This window comes from Psammomys obesus, unplaced genomic scaffold (genome assembly GCF_907164565.1).
Source record: "Psammomys obesus unplaced genomic scaffold, mPsaObe1.curated_primary_1811, whole genome shotgun sequence".
In the NCBI taxonomy this organism is placed as follows: Eukaryota; Metazoa; Chordata; class Mammalia; order Rodentia; family Muridae; genus Psammomys; species Psammomys obesus.
In genome coordinates, this window is record NW_026596109.1 from 1,778,539 (window position 1) to 1,798,153 (window position 19,615).

The 19,615-nt window shown below is 41.5% G+C and overlaps 1 protein-coding gene across 1 annotated transcript in view; it reads right to left on the bottom strand.

Annotated features, from left to right (window-relative positions):
- Nucleotides 1-1,471: 1,471 nt before the first annotated feature.
- Nucleotides 1,472-19,615, bottom strand: part of Tm2d1 (TM2 domain containing 1) — a 36,547-nt gene continuing 18,403 nt past the window's right edge. The window contains exons 5-7 of the mRNA XM_055629080.1: nt 17,008-17,081; nt 5,114-5,241; nt 1,472-1,773 (exon numbers count right to left, since the gene is read on the bottom strand). Coding sequence (XP_055485055.1) covers nt 5,131-5,241; nt 17,008-17,081 — 185 coding nt within the window. The 3' untranslated portion in view covers nt 1,472-1,773; nt 5,114-5,130. The remainder of the gene's footprint in view (nt 1,774-5,113; nt 5,242-17,007; nt 17,082-19,615) is intronic.

The window sequence follows — 19,615 nt, forward strand, 5'->3', positions numbered from 1 at the left end:
CAAGAAGGTCCTTGCCAGAGGTCAGCACCTCAATACTCAAGTACCAAGACTCCACCACTGTAAAAAGTGACCCCCGATTCTTATAAAGTAGCATTCTCTAACAGAGGCGAAAGCTGGGACCACAACATGGCGTCTGGGTACAGTTACTCCGGGAACCACACTAAACATTTCAAGGCTAAGTTCTTGGGGTCATAAATGACCACTGAAGGGCATGAAATGTTTTTGCAGGACTGAAAGAATCCATTCCATTTAACCCCAGGGTTTAGGAGTAAACGCCTAGGATGACTGAGCTAAATCACCTCACAAGTCTGCCCATTACTTTAAAAGCAAGGGTAATCACACAAAGTTCATACATACTAATAAACAGTCAGGAAGAAATAATGCTAGACAAAGGGGAAAACCAATAAACTTGAGCAGAATAAAAACCGAGTAACAGAAGAAACATCCGCCAACATATTACATACGTAATGCAACAGAGGAGCAGACAAATTAAAGGTGTTCTTGTCATGGAGATTATATTGAAAATAAGGTCAGCAACCCTTTTTGCAGTTCAGCATATTTGAATAGACGCTTTGTGGCCTCGGGATGTAGCTCAGTAGATAGAATACATATTTGTCTGTCACACATGAAGACCTGGGTTTGCTCCCTAGCATGAACTGGGTATGGTGATGGATATGATCATCTGGCACTTGAGAGGTGGAGGCAGGAGTATTAGAACTTCAACGCTGTAAATTCAAGGCCAGCCTGGGCTACGAGATTATGTCTTTAAAAAAATGAAAAGTATTTCCTTTCCCATCCAGTTAATCCCATCCCATTAATGACTACAACCCTCATGCAGGAATCAAATGGCACTAGAAGGCCTAGGTACCACCCTTTATGGTTAGTCACACCGCACTCAAGGACTAACGCGTTAACCCTGGGGCGCGTGGACCCAGCAGTTCTCACGCTGACGCGTCTGCTGCCGCAGGAAGGCTGGGGCAGTTATTGCCGGGACCTGACACTTCTCAGATCTTCATCTTCTTAACACGGTAAGAAAGCCAGGTGCCAACATACAGACCCCAGAATGTCACTCGGAGCTCTTGCACTGGCACCTGCCTGGCAGCGCTCACAGAAGGCAGACAGTGACCACCCAGTGTCAGCTCTAACTTCAGTGAGTTGGAGCAGTCACACCTGGCCTTTCATAGGTGCGGTGTCACTCTCCAAGCAAAAAAAGACCAAGTTCACATTTCAGAGACCAGAAGTATTCCTGTGCCTCATGGTTCCACAGGCTGGTGATCTTCAGCTCCCAGGGTACCACGCAACACAGCCCTGAAAGCTGCAGCATCTCAGGTGGGCTGACATACAGGACACAGCAGCCCAAACAGTGTGAGCCTTGTCTGTTCCCACCATGAATTAAGTGCTTGAAAGAATCACAAAGTTGAAGACAGCTCCATTCAATGACAAAGGTTTTCTTAATAACAGGTCAATAAAATGTGAATAAGTTATATTTTTTATTTTTCACAAATAAAAATGACAAGTGACATGTAAAGGACATGACAGTAATGAAACAGCAATAGGCTAGCTGTCTCACAGAGACAGACGCCCACGAAGACTAGAATACTGATTTGTAAGAAAGACTATTAAATTAATCTAGAAATAATGTATTCTTAACTAAATTGACAAGTCAAAATTGAGCACGTCAAAACATCATCTTGTACCCATAAAGTGGTGCTAAAGGAAAAGGAAAGTCTTGAAGTCCACACTGGGCTCTCTACCGAAATCAAGGCTCAAATCCTAAAACAGAAAAGGAAAAGAGAGTTAGGAAATGTTCCCTGGAGTTTCACAGACAAGTTTCTGTTTCCTTCCCCTCTCAGCTGGGCTGCAGTGCAGGGCCTCATGCACGCTAGGCAGTGCTCTACCCGAGGTAGCTGCTGCTCACAACAGATGCCTGAGCATCTCATCAAAAGAGGGTTACGAGGGACATGAGTGGCTCAGTGGGCAAAGGTGTTGGAAACAAGATTGCTGATGAGTTAATCTCCAGAATGCATATGGTGGAAGGTGAGAACAGACTTCCCCAGGTATGGCTGGTGAGCACATGCATTCACATGTGCGTAGACTATTGGAAAATAAAGTAAGTTCACACTTATAAAGGACTGTTTAAAGATTTATTTTATTTTTAATTATGTGCTTAAGTATGGGGTGGGGAGGGGACAGAGTGCCCAAGCTGCTCTAGGAGTGCAGAAGAGGGTGCTGCAGACCCTGGAGCTGGAAACACAGGCAGCTGGGAACCAGAACTGGATCCTGGGAAGTTAACTCAAGCCCTTCAGGAGAGCACACAGCTCTGTAGGAAAGGATGGCGGAACCAAGCACAGCGGTTTATGCCTGTTTTTCCAGCCCGCAGCTTGGCTCATTCAGTGAGGGAACATGCAGTAAAAATCTGGAAACTCTTTGGACAATCAGTTTTGCATTTGGCAGGGATGGTCACTATTCAATCCTATACCAATAAGATAAGAGTCTGTAACTTCAATGTGAGGAAAACATATAATTTACATTCTATTTATACACCACAACACACAAAACAGTGTCTCTTTCCTCCCTGACCTATGGAACAAGTTTCTGAGACGGAGTTCTATGATGGTGGGCTGGGCTTCTAACCTGCCTTTCTTTAGCCTGGCAGCGAAGTTCAAGGGTTGAAGGTGGGCTTTGATATTAAAAAATACTACACATGCTATCTACATGCTTTACAATATAGAGAATGAATGTACCAGGAAACAGCTTTCCTGACATACCCATGTTCTTCGAGAAAAACTGGACAGCACTGGAAAATTATTAACTAGACTAACACAGTAAATGGACTAAGTCTTTCTTATTAAAAACTGAAACCAGTTAGTAACCTTATAGGTAGACCCAATCTTTAGTTTAGATTACATACTCAAGGCACTGAGAGTTTGGATGTTCCAGCATTTAGATTTAGGGAAGAAGAAAAGTAAGGTTAAAAATTCTATTAATACCAGGTATGCAGGGACATGCCTACAGTCTTAGCAAACAGGTAGGGGCAGACAGGGAGACTTGGAGTTTGAGGCCATACTGAGCAGCACAGCAAGTTCCTGGCCACTCTAACCTATCCACAGTTACTATCTAAAAAACCAAGAAACAGGACAGGATGGAGTTCAGCTGTGGAGTACTTTTGTGGCATGTGCTAGGCCCTCTGTTCAACCCCAGCACTGAAAAAAATAAAAAAAGAAAAAGAAGAAACGAGGCCATCAACATTCAGTCATGGATGGGAGAAAGAGCCTCTCCCAGGCGAGTTGGTGGCAATGGATGGCTGGGGAGAATGGAGCCTCATCCCAGTGGTTAGTGCCTCATCCAGTCTGATGGAGGCGAATCAGAGGGGATATGAAATGGCTAAGAAAGGGAGGAGATGGGGGTGTGACCAGACCAGACCATGCCAGATACATGCGTGAAATTGTTAAAAATACATTAAAAAAGGGGAGGGGGGCAAACCTTCTCAAAACCAAATCAAGAATCAAACAAAAGACTATCTTGGCCAGAAAAATGGACAACAGGAAGCACTTCACACAGAAGCACAGAGCACCCCTCACCATATTTTCATGGCTTTTGTTTGTTTCTTTCCTGGTGAAAACCATATTCACTGGAAACAAGAGCTCTGTCTAGGAAACTGCAAGAGCTTGAGCAGCATGAGAATGTTGTCAGTGGACTGGGAACACTCACACACAGGTGAACCTGAATTTTCTGATAAAGGAAAGAGCTGTAGAGCACTAACTGAATTCTCAAATCCTCCTGTGGTTCCTCCAGTCTCCTAAGTCCCTAAGAAACACAGAAACTTTTGGTTTTGTTGTTCTCCTTGTGGTGCTCCTGTCCTCTCCAGGTCTTTCTATCTCTCCCTTCTTTCCTAAGATTCCCTCACTCTGCTCAAAATTTGGCTATGAGTCTCAGTCAGGATCTGCTTTAATACCGGTACTGGGTAGGGTCTTTCCGAGGCCCTCTGTGGTAGGCTCCTGTCCTATTCCCTGTTTCTCCCTCTTCCAATGTCCGTCCCCTTTGCCTTTCTGAATGAGGATTGAGCATCTTACCCAGGGTCCTCCTTCTTGATTAGGTGTACAGATTTCTTTAGGTGTACAAACTTCAGTCTGATTATCCTATAGTATATGTCTAATATCCACTTATAAGTGAGTATATACCATGCATGTCTTTCTGCTTCTGGGATACCTCACTCAGGATGATCTTTTCTAGTTCAGACCATTTGCCTGCAAATTTCATGATTTCCTTGTTTTTAATTGCGGAGTAGTATTCCATTGTGTAGATGTACCACAATTTCTTTATCCATTCCTCTGTTGAGGAATATCTGGGTTGTTTCCAGATTCTGGCTATTACAAATAAAGCTGCTACAAACATAGTTGAGCAAATGTCCTTGTTGTATACTTGAGCATATTTTGGTTATATGCCTAGGAGTGGTATAGCTGGATCTTGAGGTAGCACTATTCCTAATTTTCTGAGAAAGCACCAGATTGATTTCCAAAGTGGTTGTACAAATTTACATCCCCACCAGCAATGGAGGAGGGTTCCCTTTTCTCCACATCCTCTCCAGTATGTGTTGTCACTTGAGGTTTTGATATTAGCCATTCTGAATCTGGGGCTAGGGGTCTTTTCTGAGACTGATACTCCAACTAAGGACCATACATAGAAATAACCTAGAACCCCTACACAGATGTAGCCCATGTCAGCTCAGTCTCCAAGTGGGTTCTTTAGTAAGGGAAACAGGGACTGTCTCTGATATGAACTCAGTAGCTGGCTGTTTGATCACCTCCCCCTGAGGGGAGGGCAGCCTTACCAGGCCACAGAGGAAGACTATGCAGACAGTCCTGATGAAACCTGAGAGGCTAGGGTCAGATGGAAGGGGAGGAGAACTGTGGGAGGGGCATGGGAGAAGAGGGAAGGAGTGTGGGATTGGGAGGGGACAAGGAAGGGGGCTACAGCTTGGATACAAAGTGAATAAATTGTAATAAATAAATAAATAATTGAAGTGGAAAAAAAAGAAACACAGAATTAAGGGGATATATATATATATATATATATATATATATATATATACACACACATATATAGCACTTACTGTTCTTTTTGAAACATTTATGGATATAACTGTGTTTTTCTAAATGTTTCATTAGTAATGCTGAGTCTTGTTAGTCTGGTTCCATAATAGTCTATAATGTAACTACTTCCATCTGAAGGGCCAACAATCTAGGAAAGATCAAAATTGAAAGTTATTCTTCTTACGAAAAATATATGAATTTACGTAAGCAATAAAACTGTTTCAGAACTCCCCCCCCCCAAAAAAAAAAAAAACCGAAGTCAAAAAAAAAAAAAAGCAGGTGATGAAGTGGAAACAGACAGGGAGAAGCTCACAAGCTTAAAAAAAGAAAAAAAAAAAAACAGTGAAAGAAGTGGGTTCCAGTTCAACTTGCTTGCCCCTTGCTCTGGCTTGCCCACTTTGTTCTTGTTTTCCCTGCAGGCGGCAAAGCCGGAATCATGTATTCCCACCTCAGCCTTCTCCAATATACTTCTCTCCCCGACTGTATACACCCCAGTCCAGGGAAGGACTTTCACTGATCTGTTTGTGGCTTATGATGATGGCTGGATACTTACTACTCCCAAGGAAATAAAGTCTAGTGTGACTGTCCAGGCCAGACTCCTGGAAGGAGACGGCAGTGTAACTGACCGCAACTACCCAGGATGCAAAAAGGAGAGGTTGAGAGAACATACACACGTTGAGGCTGGAGAGATGGCTCAGCAGTTAAGAACCCTGGCTCTTGCAGAAGCCCCAGGCTTGGCTCCCAACACCCTTATAGCAGCTCACAACCATCTCTCACTCCACTACCAAGGAATCTTATGCCCTCTTCTGGCCACGGGCACTGCAAGCACATGGCGCACAGACACACAGGAAGGTAAAATAATCATACACATAAAATTATAGATTTAAAAGTTATTTAAAAAATACACACATCCACTACATCATCTGTCTCCTGTTAACCACATCTGTATAGTTAACAAGATCTCTACAAATTATCATTTAAACCAGAAACCTCCAGGCCAGTGAGAAGGATCAGCAAGCATAAAGAAAAGCTTTCCAACAAGCCTGAAGACCTCAGTTTGATCTCTGGAGAAGGAGAAAAACAACTTCAGAAACTTGTCCTCTGACCTTTATATGTGGGCCATGGCATATCCCTCCATACACATAATAATAATTATGGTAACAGTAGTAACAACAACTATAATAAAACTGTACCCTTACCAGTACAGTTTTACTAAGTTGCATGTGGGCCTAGGAAGGTTTAAAGGTATTAATATCCTGTAAACAAATCTGCCTGACAGCAGGCTTCAGTAGCCATGTTACACTATTGTTCTGTCCTGTGTCTCCTCTCAACGTGGTCATTTCTCCAAGCAGTAGCAGAAACGCTATCATCAAAGCCTACCCCAAACCTTCCAATAGCAACTGCCCCTGAGTATAAACACCTCTGTGGGTTGTGGGTTCCTTCAAGGTTGGTGGGCCAATCTGCCACTATCTCCTACAGAACTCTAGCTTGGGCCTCAACTGCAGCTGCAAAATACCTTGCCTCGGATAACCTTGGTCCATGGGAGTTTATCTCTAAAATGCCAAGGAGCAGCTGCCTTGGTTGCCAATGCTGAAAACTACTGACAGAAGCTGGCGAGGCTGGGATGCCCTGATGTTGCCATGCTGGCTGCTTACACCAGTAATCCCTACAGTTCCAAGGGGACATGTAAAACGGCCTTACTCGTAGTAAGCAGGTGTCCAGGCACTGCCACAGCCCTAGTGCATCAGGACAGGCACGGTGGCAATGAGGCTGTGTGGCAAAGCTTCACGCACTTTCAAGTCTCAAGACAGCGAGAGTGCTATCACTCGTTTTACAGATGAAGAAAGGGGAGCCTGCATTCCCACACCATGGGAATAGCTCTCACCAAGGAGCTGCACATGCAACTAATACAATCTCTTGATATCCGACTGTGATAATAAAGAGATGGGCTGCCGAGGAACCTCACACAATGCAATGCTCCACGGTAACTCCACTGAAGGCAGCTTCCCTAGGTTTCGGTCAGTATGTTTGGTTGGCTGTTGTTTCTAAAGTCTTTAAAGGGGTATTATATTTTAAGGACATTTCTGATAGCTTATTAAGAGTCCACTGGTTCTGGGGGGTAGTGGGTAAGTTTTCATGTGAGAAGAAATCCAACAGCCTGGCAAAATGCTTTGGCCCCATGGTGTGCTGGGCTAGGATCATTCCAAAGGCCCAGTCGGCATGTCTACCAATCGAGGTCGTGTTAGCCTGCATGCCAGTTACAAATATCTCATTTTCTAGAACCTTTACAAAAAAGCATTTCATATCTTAAGTAAAACCAAAATTATTATAGTTTCTAAAGAGTTTATTTTTTTCTTTATAAAATAGATGACATTTAAAATTCGTGGTATTTATAGTCTGTTAGATACATTTAAAAATTGATCTAACAGTTTTACTTAAACATGTCAATATTTAAAATTACATCCCATGCAACTATTTAAATTTATGATGGAAAACTTAAATGTCAATTTAAAAATATACAGAGGGTACAGACTTAAAAATATTCTTCTAAGGGTTATACAACTAGAGTGAAGAAAGCTGTCACGAGCACTTCTCATTTAAAAGTGATTTCAATGCTGGGAGTTGTGATGTAAAACTGTAATCCTAATGCTTGAGCGATGGAGACGCCACAGTTCAAGGCCAGCCTGAGCTACATAGCAAAACGGTCTTACAAACAGGACTGAAGAGATGACTCAGCAGTTAAGAGCTATTGTTGCTCATACAGAGGACTTGACTCTGGCTCCTTGTACCCACATGGTGGTCCACTACCCTCTTCTGACATTGGAGAGCACCAGGAACACATGTGGTACATGTGCTGGGAAAACACTCATACATACAAAATGAATAAATCTAAATGATAAAAGCAAAAGGGACGTCAGTTCAAAAAGATATAGTTCATTCAGCCTCAAAACTAAAAAGGCAGCATACAATAGTATTCAGGTGTAGTCCCAGACACCTGGGGGCAAGAAAGCACAAGGATTGAACCTGAGGCCAGCCTGGGCTACATAATGAGAACTCATCTCATAAAAGCAAAAACTCAACAAATACTTACCTACACTATTCCAGGAAGATGGCAAACCATCTGCATGTAACAGTGACTAAGACCCCCAACCCTGCCAACAGGGAGACTCCTCTATTGGATTCAACTAATACTTAAACAGCCAGCCACTATGTAAGTCAGCTGCTGCTATGCATGTTGACCTAATTCCTAAAGATTAAACTAAGTTGTCTGACATTTATGGATGCGATGTATAAATTTAAGTAAAAATTAATGCATCTGTGACATTTTTTTGTGGCTAGGGTCATGAGGAATTACTAGGAACATTAAGCTATGAGAAGAATGGGTAATTAGAAGATGACATATTCTAAGACTTTATTAAGAAAACACAAAAAGTGAAACTCAGCTAGTGGAAAGGGGCCAAAGAACACTGTAAAAACATCTCCTCTTGGAATATGTGATCAGACTGGAACTGAGCCTTTTGTTCTATTATTTTTTTCTTCCTGTACTATTTTTCCTGATAATTGCATTTACCCATTGAAGAAAAATATACAAAAGTTAGAAATAAGGTGATAGATGATTGGGTGACTTTTTAATATCATGCATTTCTAATAAGGCCATGTGCAGCTCGTTTCAAGCCCAGATATTTTAGAAAATGATGTAAGCCACTAACTTGTCCCCCTTCCCTTTCCTGTACTGGAGACGACACTCACAACAGTTTACATGCATGTGGTTCAATGTTGCGCATAACTTAGCCATCACATTACCGCATTTATTTTCCCTTAAGCTATTAATGTTAGCTCTTCAAAGTTCCTTATCATACAAGTAGGTGAGCAAGAGGACCAACAGGCTCTATGGAGCACTTTTGGGTCAATGAGATGTCTCAGTGGATAAAGGTTTTTGCTGCCTAGCCAGCCTGAGTTCAATCCTCGGACATCACAGTGGGAGGAGATCCAACTACACAGAGTTGTCCTCTGAGCTTTACATGTATGCCATGATAAACACACACACACACTTGTAAAAAAAATGAACTAAGAGATTTAAGTAAGAACTTTCTCCAATACATATTAATGTCTCCTAAGTACAAAACCCTAGATCCACAAAACTCCTAATTTTCTAAAGCTACTATCACAAATGACTACAAATTTTGTAGCATAGCAGGCATTTATAGTTCTGGAAGACTGAAGCTGCAAGCCTCTGGAGTCAACTAGCATTCTCTGCCAATTATCACACTGGATAGTGCACACAGTAAACCAAGATGGCCTTCTGTATCAAGATCTTGAATTTGCCTGGCTTAGAAATAACACTCACAGGTTCCTCTGGCCTGGCCTGGCCATGGAGATGGAGCTGCACTAAAGAGAGCTTCTTGTTCTCTATCCGTGATGCCCTTGGCCTAATTCTTGACAACACCCCTGCCCCCATATACACTCATACCCAACCCTCACCCACCCTCCCATTCACAGGTATGCACCTACCCACACAATAGGCATGCACTGAGCCACGTGAATTGGATCTGTAGTTATTGTTAGAAATGTGAAATTCTTTTTAATAAATATCTACTTTAAATGTATCCAACGGTGGGCTTTAGAGATGACTCGGCAGTTATAAGCAGTGGCTGCTCTTCCAGAGGATCTAGGTTCAGTTTCTAGTACCCACACGGTGGCTTACAACTATCTGTAACGTCACTTCTGGAGGAATCAACGCCCTCTCCCGGCCTCTGTCAGCACAGGAATGCATCTGGTCCACAGACGTGCACGCAAGTAAAACACTCATATACATGAAATGAAAGTAAACATTTAAAAAACACTGCTTAAGTCGGGCAGTGGTGGCACATGCCTTTAAACCCAGCACTCGGGGAGGCAGAGACAGGCGGATCTCTGTGAGTTCCAGGCTGGCTTGGTCTACAGAGTGAGTCTACATAGAGAATTCCTGTCTTGAAAAAACAAAACAAAAATCATGCTTAAAATTTATTCTAACAGTATTGTGCTACAAAGCTTCACAACTGAAAACTCTTTTCTCTTCTTTACATATTTTTACATATTTGTGTCCAGTGGGGATTTAATCAGGGACTCCTGCACTCTCACTGGCTTTCTACTCAGCAGCCTCTCCAGTCCTTCACTTTCCTTTGATACAGGTTTCATTAACTGCAACAGACCAACCTGACTCACGTGAGCCCAGGCAGGCCTTGAACAAACAGGGATACAGTCAACATCTTTGTACATGCTCCAGGGTGGACAGAGATACGAGTTTTGAGCACAAGCACCGGGGGATCTCCTTATTCGCTTATTAGTTGTGTGACTAACCTATTCTGTCAATTGCCTATTGGTGTAATATGCTTTTCTACTAGATTATCATTTGCAGAAACTGACTTTATTGTCTAGATATCAATTCTTATTATTGTTATCCTTTTACTCAGTCTGTTAACTGTTGATTTAACCTATTGTATCCTTTTAAAAGCAAAATTTCTCCGTGTTTCATTTTATATAAAAACTTTGGGCTTGGATATAGGTCACTGGCAGAACATGAGCCTAGCATTTTCAATCCCTAGTTCCACATTTGAGAAAACATACACACACACACACACACACACACACACACACACACACACACAGAGTACCTTTTCTCCAAGCCAACTAGATGTATACTTAGATACTTGTGTATGAATGTGGATATCTGAATTATTAATGATAGCCAAAAAGTAAAAACAACCCAAGAACTAGCTGATGAGTACCTAAACAAAGTGTGGAGTATGTGTGTGATGGCATATGTAATTATACACACCAGCAAAATGTGTATGGATAGACCAACAGTTAAAAGGAAGGAAGTTCTGATATATGCTAAGCCAGACACAAAAAGGACTGATACCGTCTCTATTGTCTAATTCTACTTATACGAAATATCAAGGTCAATTCATAATGACAGAGAAACCAGAGGCTACCAAGTAAAAAGGAAGAGTTGGTAATTACTCTTCACTGGTGACAGAACACTTCTGTAAGTGGAGAGTGATGGTTGCTCAGCATTCCTAATGAATGCTTCTGAGGTGTCCATTTACGTAAGGTAGTTCTGGCAACTTTATTAAATATTTTTACTGCAGACAAAAAGCTTACTTTACTTGAACTTTATTAATGTTTTAATATTGTATCTGCAATTTGTAAGTACTTCATTTTATTATTGTAAAATACATTTTTCTTTGTACATATTCAAGTGGCATCTCAATATAAACAAATGAAAAAAAGTAGCTACCAGTGCAGTGACATTCTTTTTTTTTAACTTTTATTAATAACACTTTATTCACTTTGTATCCCCCCCAAAACCCCTTCCTCCTCCCCTCCTAATTATACCTTCCCTTCCCCTTCTTCACGCATGCCCCTCCCCAAGTCCACTGATAGGGGAGGTCCTCCTCTCCTGGGGAGGTGATCAAAGAGCAGGCCAATCAGATTATGTCAGAGACAGTCCCTCTTCCCATTACTATGTAACCCACTTGGACACTGAACTGCCGTGGACTACATCTGTGCAGGGGTTCTAGGTTATCTCCATGCATGGTACTTGGTTGGAGTATGAGTCTCTGGAAAGACCCCTGTGTTCAAATTTTTTGGTTCTGTTGCTCTCCTTGTGGAGCTCCTGTCCTCTCCAGATCTTACTATTTCCCACTTCTTTCATAAGATTCCATGTACTCTGCCCAAAAGTTGGCCATAAGTCTCAGCGTCTGCTTTGATAGTCTGCAGGGCAGAGACTTTCAAAGGCCCTGTGTGGCAGGTTCCTAACTTGTTTCCTGTTTTCTTCTCCTTCTGATGTCCATCCTCTTAGCCTTTCGGGATGGGGATTGACATTCTTAAGAATTCTGGAATTACGGTTTCTTTAAAAAACAAAACACACACACAGAGAAATATTATAGGAATCTGCTTTTGTTTTAATCCCAGATGTAGGGATGTGGGGCTGCTTCAGACAGTCCACAGCAGCTGACCATGATTTGCCTCATGCTCTAGTAGAAACGTGGTTTTGCCTACTGCAATTGTGTGACGTTTGGAATTCTGTGAACTTTTCAGGTGGTACATAAACGCGAGGGCCGGGAGAGATAGGGTCAATGATTGTTGGTCACTTAGGGAGGTTGGTTGCAGTTTGTTAGTAGCCATGGTTAAAAGGAAAGAAATTAGATTCAGGGATTTTCCTAATTCTTCTCTCCCCTCTATTCTTGATTCTCTCCTATCTGGTAGTAAGGGGTGAGACTGAGGTGGGGGGAGTGGGGAGGATAAAGGGTAGGAAAAAGAAGGACCCATAAAATACAAAGGTCAGCTACATACCACTAGGCCCTTTATTACCTAAACTTTAGCAACATATGTCCCCCAGTTAATGGACTACACTGTTGTTGACACCAGGCTTCTCAGAGAACAACCACTCTGTAGACTTAAAGTGTCCTGATGGATTCAGAAAAGGACTGCTGATGTGTAGGTCAGTGGCAGAGCTTTTATAGAGAAAGAACCACATACAAATGAATAGATAAGGACTAATTATTTTCCTTTTTCCTTTATTTGAGGCATGATCTCATATGGCCATCCTGTTCTAGAATTCCTAATCCTCTGGCTTCAACCTCTCACGCATTAGGATTAAACAAGTGTGCCATTATACACAACTTGGTTTTATTGTCTGATTATGTGTTTGTTTTGTTGAAAGAGGATTTCACTGTGTGGCCCAGGCTGTTCTGGGATTCGCTTTGTAGCCCTGGTTAGCCTTCAACTCAAGATCATTTTGCCTCAACTCCTTGATGCTGACATTACAGTCATGAGACAACATACCTTTTTCTTTTTTTTTTCTACTCTAGCTTTCTCCATAAAGAGACTGAAAATATTAATACTGACAGAACAATATACTGACCAGATCAAGTTATCTCACAGGGCGACAAAGCAACTGACTCAGCAATCTACAATCTATGACAATACTGCAGCCATGTGCATCCTGATGCCCCAGACAAGTAGAGTTCTTTTGTGTCCATACTGATTTCTCTGCAAGTTTCTTTTGTATATAAGGGCATGAAACACATCTTACCAGGGTCACATTTTAATTAGCATCATACACAAGGACCAGAATTTATAGATTTGGACCATTTCATTGCTTTTAACAACTGGTACTTTTAATCTAAATGACTAATATAAATATTACTTTTTAAGCAGTAACACCATGATGTCTCCTGAGGAAAACACAGCTTAGGGACTAGTTAGACCAGTTTTAAACACTTGGTATTAAGGCAATGAATGCCCCCACGAGGTAGGTGAACCGAAATCTACCTAATAAAATCAGAGCAGAAGCAGCGCGTATTATTCACCTCAGTTTCCCATATACTTCCCTCAGTAAATGACACCAGGGTTAAAGAGCAATATGAGAACACCTGGACAGATTTGGCATTTACAGTCTTGTGCTTTTCTGCACTGGTGTCCCACAGCAAGGACCCACTAAGTAAGCTGGTCCACGCTCCAGCACTGACAGATTTAGGAGGGAGCACATTTAGCTCTCCTTTAGGCAAAAGTGTGCATGTCAAATAGCAAGAGCTGGAGAGGACAGGAACTCCACAAGGAGAGCAACAGAACAAGAAAATTTGAACACAGGGAACTTCCCAGAGACTCATACTCCAACCAAGGACTATTCATGGAGATAACCTAGAACCCCTGCACAGATGTAGCCCATGGCAGTTCAGTGTCCAAGTGGGTTCCATAGTAATGGGAACAGGGACTGCCTCTGACATAATCTGATTGGCCTGCTCTTTGATCACCTCTCCCTGAGGGGGGAGCAGCCTTACCAGGCCACAGAAGATGACAATGCAGCCACTTCCGATAAGAACTGATAGACTAAGATCAGAAAGAAGGAGAGAAGGACCTCACCTATCAGTGGACTTGGGGAGGGGCATGCATGCAGAAAGGGGAGGGAGGGTGGGATCGGGAGGGGAGAAGGGAGGGGCTTATGGGGGGATACAAAATGAATAAAGTGTAATTAATAAAAGTTAAATAAAAAAAAAAGTGTGCATGTCAAAGGCTGAGTGTAATCAGGGTATTTCACAGAACAGACTATTTCCCCAAAGGTAACCCATGGCTCTGACATCATTTATGTTCTAAGATAAACTAAAAAACATAGGGTATTGAACATTTTAGCTAAATTGAAAAAATTTATTCAAAATGAAATCAACATTTTTGATTGTTTGTTTTGAGACAAATTGTCCTGAACTTACTGTGTAGTTCAGGCTGGCTTCAAACTCCTGCTTCAACTTCCCAAGGGCTGGGATTACAGGTGTGAGCCACCATATCTGCCTCAAAAATCAAGTTTATCTGAAGCCTCCATTCCTAAGGAAGTATTTCTGATAAAGAGTAGAACTTATTATCAAAGGCTTTTTGAGCTGGTTAGATTGAAGAGTCCTCTAAGGCAAAGGCTCAACTTATTACACCTGAGCAGTGCTCACGAAACCCGCCCACAGAACGGCGTCATACCCACTGCAGAAAATGTATTTATTCATACCTAATTACACTCATTTTGTGTGGGAAGGACACGTGTAGAAATCAGAAGAAAACTTGTGGGCGCTGGTTCTCTCCTTCCACCTTTACGTGGGCTCCAGGAATTGAACACAGGTCTCAGGCTTAGAAGCAGGTGCTTCTATCTGTTAAGCCACCACCTCGCCCAGGCTGCAGAGTTTATCACATCAGCTTTCTTTTTTATTCATTGATCCTATAAGTCTATAAACTTTGAAATCTTACCTAAGGACTGTTACAATATGAACGTGCCCCTTACATGTAATCCCCAGTGTGTTGGATTGAAGAGGTGGGTGTTTTGACAGGACTGGGCTGTTCCAGGCCAGGATGGGATACATACTCTGTCTTCACAAAACAAAACAAAACACCAAAAAGGGTCAGCAAGATGGCTCAGGAGGCAGGTAAAGGATGTGCCCGGAGACCCAAGTCTGATCTCCAGAGTCGACGTAAAGGTAGAAGGGGAGAACTGGCTACATGACGTTACCCTCGGACCACCATATGCCCACACATCCATAAAACACCAAACACAGATAAGATAATAAAATAAATAAAACAAATGACCCATTCTAAGGTGTTTTGTTCTAGCAGCCCAATGCACTAAGTTCCTAATGGCAAAGCAACACTGTTTAGTAAGCTACCACTTTTAGCTTCTCTCCTTGCTTGAACCTGCAACTTCTTTTTTTTTTTTTTAATTCATTTCTACTTTATGTGCATAAGGGTGAAGGTGATAGATCCCGTGGAACTGACGTACAGATGGTTGTGAGTTGCCATGTGGGTGCTGGAATTGAACCTAGGTCCTTTGGAAGAGCAGACAGTGCCCTTAACCACTGAGTCATCTCTCCAGCCCCAAACCTGCAACTTCTGTTTTAACAGCAGAAACTTTATTTTTGGTTTGCCGGAATACACATTAGTGATTCTGTTTGAAATACTTTGATTATTTACAAATGGAAGAGGTTTTAATACAATCAAAATATTTTTATCCTAACAAAACAAAATAAAAAACCCAACATTTCCTAATCTATCTCCCACTCTAGAGGCAGAGGCAGGAAGTTCTCAGCTAGCCTTTGCTAAGTGATACTCTGTCTCAAAATAAAAACAAACAAGAAATATCAAATTTTGGATATTTTCATTTTAACAATACCAATAAAACATAAATTCATTTTATCTTCATTTAAAATGAGAAGTCCATCGTTACACCTATGTGCATAGGAGCCTTTCTTTCCTCATGCAGACACCTGTTCCACAGCTAGAGAAGACAGGGTATCTGACTAGGTATTTGCCTTGTGTGTAAAGGCAGGAAAATTCTAACTTCAAAACCAAATATTTTCCTTGTTTAATTCTTGTATTAATTTCCTTGTTTAATTCTTGGTCTGTATGCTGGCCCCTCCTCATACTGTAGTGTCAAAATCACTGAGAGTGACGGGCTCTAAAACATGAAAATAGCTGCAGCAGCCAGCACTGAAGAGTGGCAAGGCTGAGTGAGAAGGCAGAGCAAGACATAATGATCTTAATGCACACTGACACTCAGTGAGGACAGTAGGTGCTCCGTAAGTGCTTGCCGAAGTGCTGTTTGGCAATATTCACCCTTGCCTCTAACTTAGCTTCAAGAGTACTCACAACCAGCTTAGTATTTAGTAGAAAACATCTGGTGGCAACTTTTAGTGCTTAAGGACAGCATCTCCTAAACTGTGCCAGTCACCTAGACCCACTATATCATGAGAGGATGAGACTATCACAGGGAGACAAAGGAACACAGATTCTATATGGATTAGGTCTTGCTTGAGGCTGTTCTAGAAACCATGCAGAATACCCACACATTCCTTTGTTCTTCACCCAGTAAATGAGCTAGATTATAATTTCTGTCAACTGCACTGAGTGTAATTTGTAGAGCATGCCTGTGCACTTCGAAAGAAAATCTTACTTCTGCCTCCAGCATGTTGGTGTGTGTCCCAGAGTCCCATCAATGTGTCCGGAACTGACAAGATGATCATGACTATCAGGAAAATACATGTTAAGTTGGAGAAATTATTGTAACCTGCCTTTGAGACTCATTATAAAATCTGTTGTAAAATTATAAAGATTTCAGAAAATTCTTCAGTAAGGAAATCTCTCACTCACTTGGGCCTGGTATCTACAGTCACCTTTGAACATGCAGTCCTTTTTGAAATAACAGTTCTATAAAAGCTTTTGGAGCTACAGTTTGAGAAATGTTTACTGAAAATCACAGGCCCAGCTTCTGCAGACAAGCTGTAAAGCATGCCATTTGCTTCCTAATGTAGCTGCAGTGTCACACACACCAACAGAGACCACCAAACGCCACGCTGATTGAAAAGGCAGTTCATGTTCCAGACAGAAACTAACTTACCTGCATTGAAATAAGAACGAAATCAATTAGGCTCCCAATTCCACAAAATCCTACGGTGCAAAACTTTAACAAGCCTAGGAAAACACAAGGAACATAATCACGATGTAGAAAGTCTAATAAATACCTAACCATTTCTAGTTTTCTTTTTTTTATTTATTTTTTTATTTTTTTATTTTTCCCCCATAAGCCCCTCCCTCCTCCCCTGCCGATCCCACCCTCCCTCCCCTTTCTGCATGCATGCCACTCCCCAAGTCCACTGATAGGGGAGGTTCTCCTCTTCTTTCTGATCTTAGTCTATCAGTTCTCATCAAAAGTGGCTGCATTGTCCTCTACTGTGGCCTGGTAAGGCTGCTCCCCCCTCAGGGGGAAGTGATCAACGAGCAGGCCAATCAGATTATGTCAGAGGCAGTCCCTCTTCCCATTACTATGTAACCCACTTGGACACTGAACTGCCATGGGCTACACCTGTGCAGGGGTTCCAGGTCATCTCCACGAATAGTCCTTGGTTGGAGTATGAGTCTCTGGGAAGTTCCCTGTGTTCAAATTATCTTGTTCTGTTGCTCTCCTTGTGGAGCATTTCTAGTTTTCTACCAAACTAACACATACTCTATAGCATGGCCATAAAAGGTAGAATCTTAAAAAATCAAATCTCACCAAAAAACTACAAGAACATTTTAAAGGAACTTCATGTACATGAAATGTCACAAAATAGTTTAATAACTCATATAACAAAGAAACACTGGTAACTAAATGAAAAACAATATATTCTTTCAAAACATAAAAACAAATGTTTATACCTCCACACAACAGGGCTGAGAGTAGAGCTCCATGTGCCTGTTCAGCAGGCACAGATGAGTTGGAGCAACACAAACAGAGCCTTAGCACCTCAGGGCTGCTAATACCTTTTAGGAGCAAAGCCCCTTATGGATCTGATCAGAGAAGACACATTATGTGATACAAATTTTACTGAACCGAGTTAGAAAGTTCAAATCTACACTATCAAGCCACAAAAAATGTTCCAGAAAAATACTCATCTTGTAAAATTCCAAAATTTGAGTGGTAACTCAAATACCTTTAGTTTATCCTAGACTTTTTTTAAGCTCTATAGTCAAAATCAAGAGTGGTAGCACACATATTTAATCCCAGCACTCCAGAGGCAGAGGCAGACAGGAGACCAGTTTGAGGTCAGAATTCTTGCATCAGCAGTTAAGAACACTGAGTGCTCTTGCAGGAAACCCAGGTTTAATTCCCGGCGCTCACAGGGTGGTTCACAACCATTTGCAACTCTAGTTCCAATGGATCTAGTGCCGCCTCCTTCTTCCCCTCCTCCTACTCCTATCCCCCCTCCTTTTTTTTTTTTTTTTTTTTTTAAGACAGGTTTCTCCATGTAGCCTTGGCTGTCCTAGAACTCACTCTGTAGACAGGCTGATTTTGAACTCAAGAGATCTCTGCCTCCCATGTGCTGGGATTAAAGGGGTGTACCACCACCACCCAGCTCTAATGTCTTCTTCTAACTTCCAAGGGACCCTGATATGCACATTGTACAGATACATACATTCAGGCAAAACAGTCATATACAAAAAATAAAATAAATAAATCTTAAAGCCAACTCTTCTCAATTACTCCATGAAACAGAAAACAAACACCTCTGAACTCTTTTTTCAAAGCTAGTATTACCCTGACACCAAAGCCAGATGAAGACATAACAACAAGTAGAGATCAATCTTCCTGATGAACAAAGATGTAAAAATTCTCAATAAAACACTCAGGCTCATCAAATACATGTCAAAAAGATTATTCACCATGATCAAGTTGACTTTCTAACACCAGTAGTTAGAATGGTTCAACATATACAAATCAACTGACTATAAGAAATCATATAATCACATCAATAGATGCAGAAAAATCTTAACAAAAAATATATCAACACACTTAAGGCCATATATGACAAACTGTATGGTCAACATCACTGGAAGTGGAGAACCTAAGCACCCGCACTAGCTCAGGAAGAAGACAGAGTGCCCATTTTTCCTTTCTTATTCAATACAGCACTTAGAAGTCTTAAAGCAGTAAGACAAGAGAAGGAAGTAGCAGGAGAACAAACAGAAAATGAAGGTACCAAAGCATTCTTTCTTACAGATCATGTGAGTCTATATATAAATGACCCTAAAGAAAATGCTGAGAAGTTTCAGAGAAGTAGCAGTCTACAAAATTAACACAGAGCCAATTGTAGTGGCTTAAACTGTAGAACATACAAAAGAGGAAGAAGTAGGAAGATCAAGAGTTCAAGGCCAGCCTTGCACACACAGTTACACAAAATTATTATAGAAAATTAGGATTCTTGCATTCTAGTAACAAACATGTTGAGAAACACACACAAAACTACATTCTCAACTGCCTCAATAAAAAGTAAAATATCTTTAAAAAGACCTAACCAAGGGAGTATAACACCTGTCTAATGAAAATTTAAAACACTGAAAAAACAAAACAAACAAACAAAATGCTACTGGGAAATACAGGAAAGACCTCCCATGCACAGGGACTGAAAGAATTTACACTGTGAAAGAGGCCATCTTACCAAAGCAACCTAAACATTCCGTGTCATTGA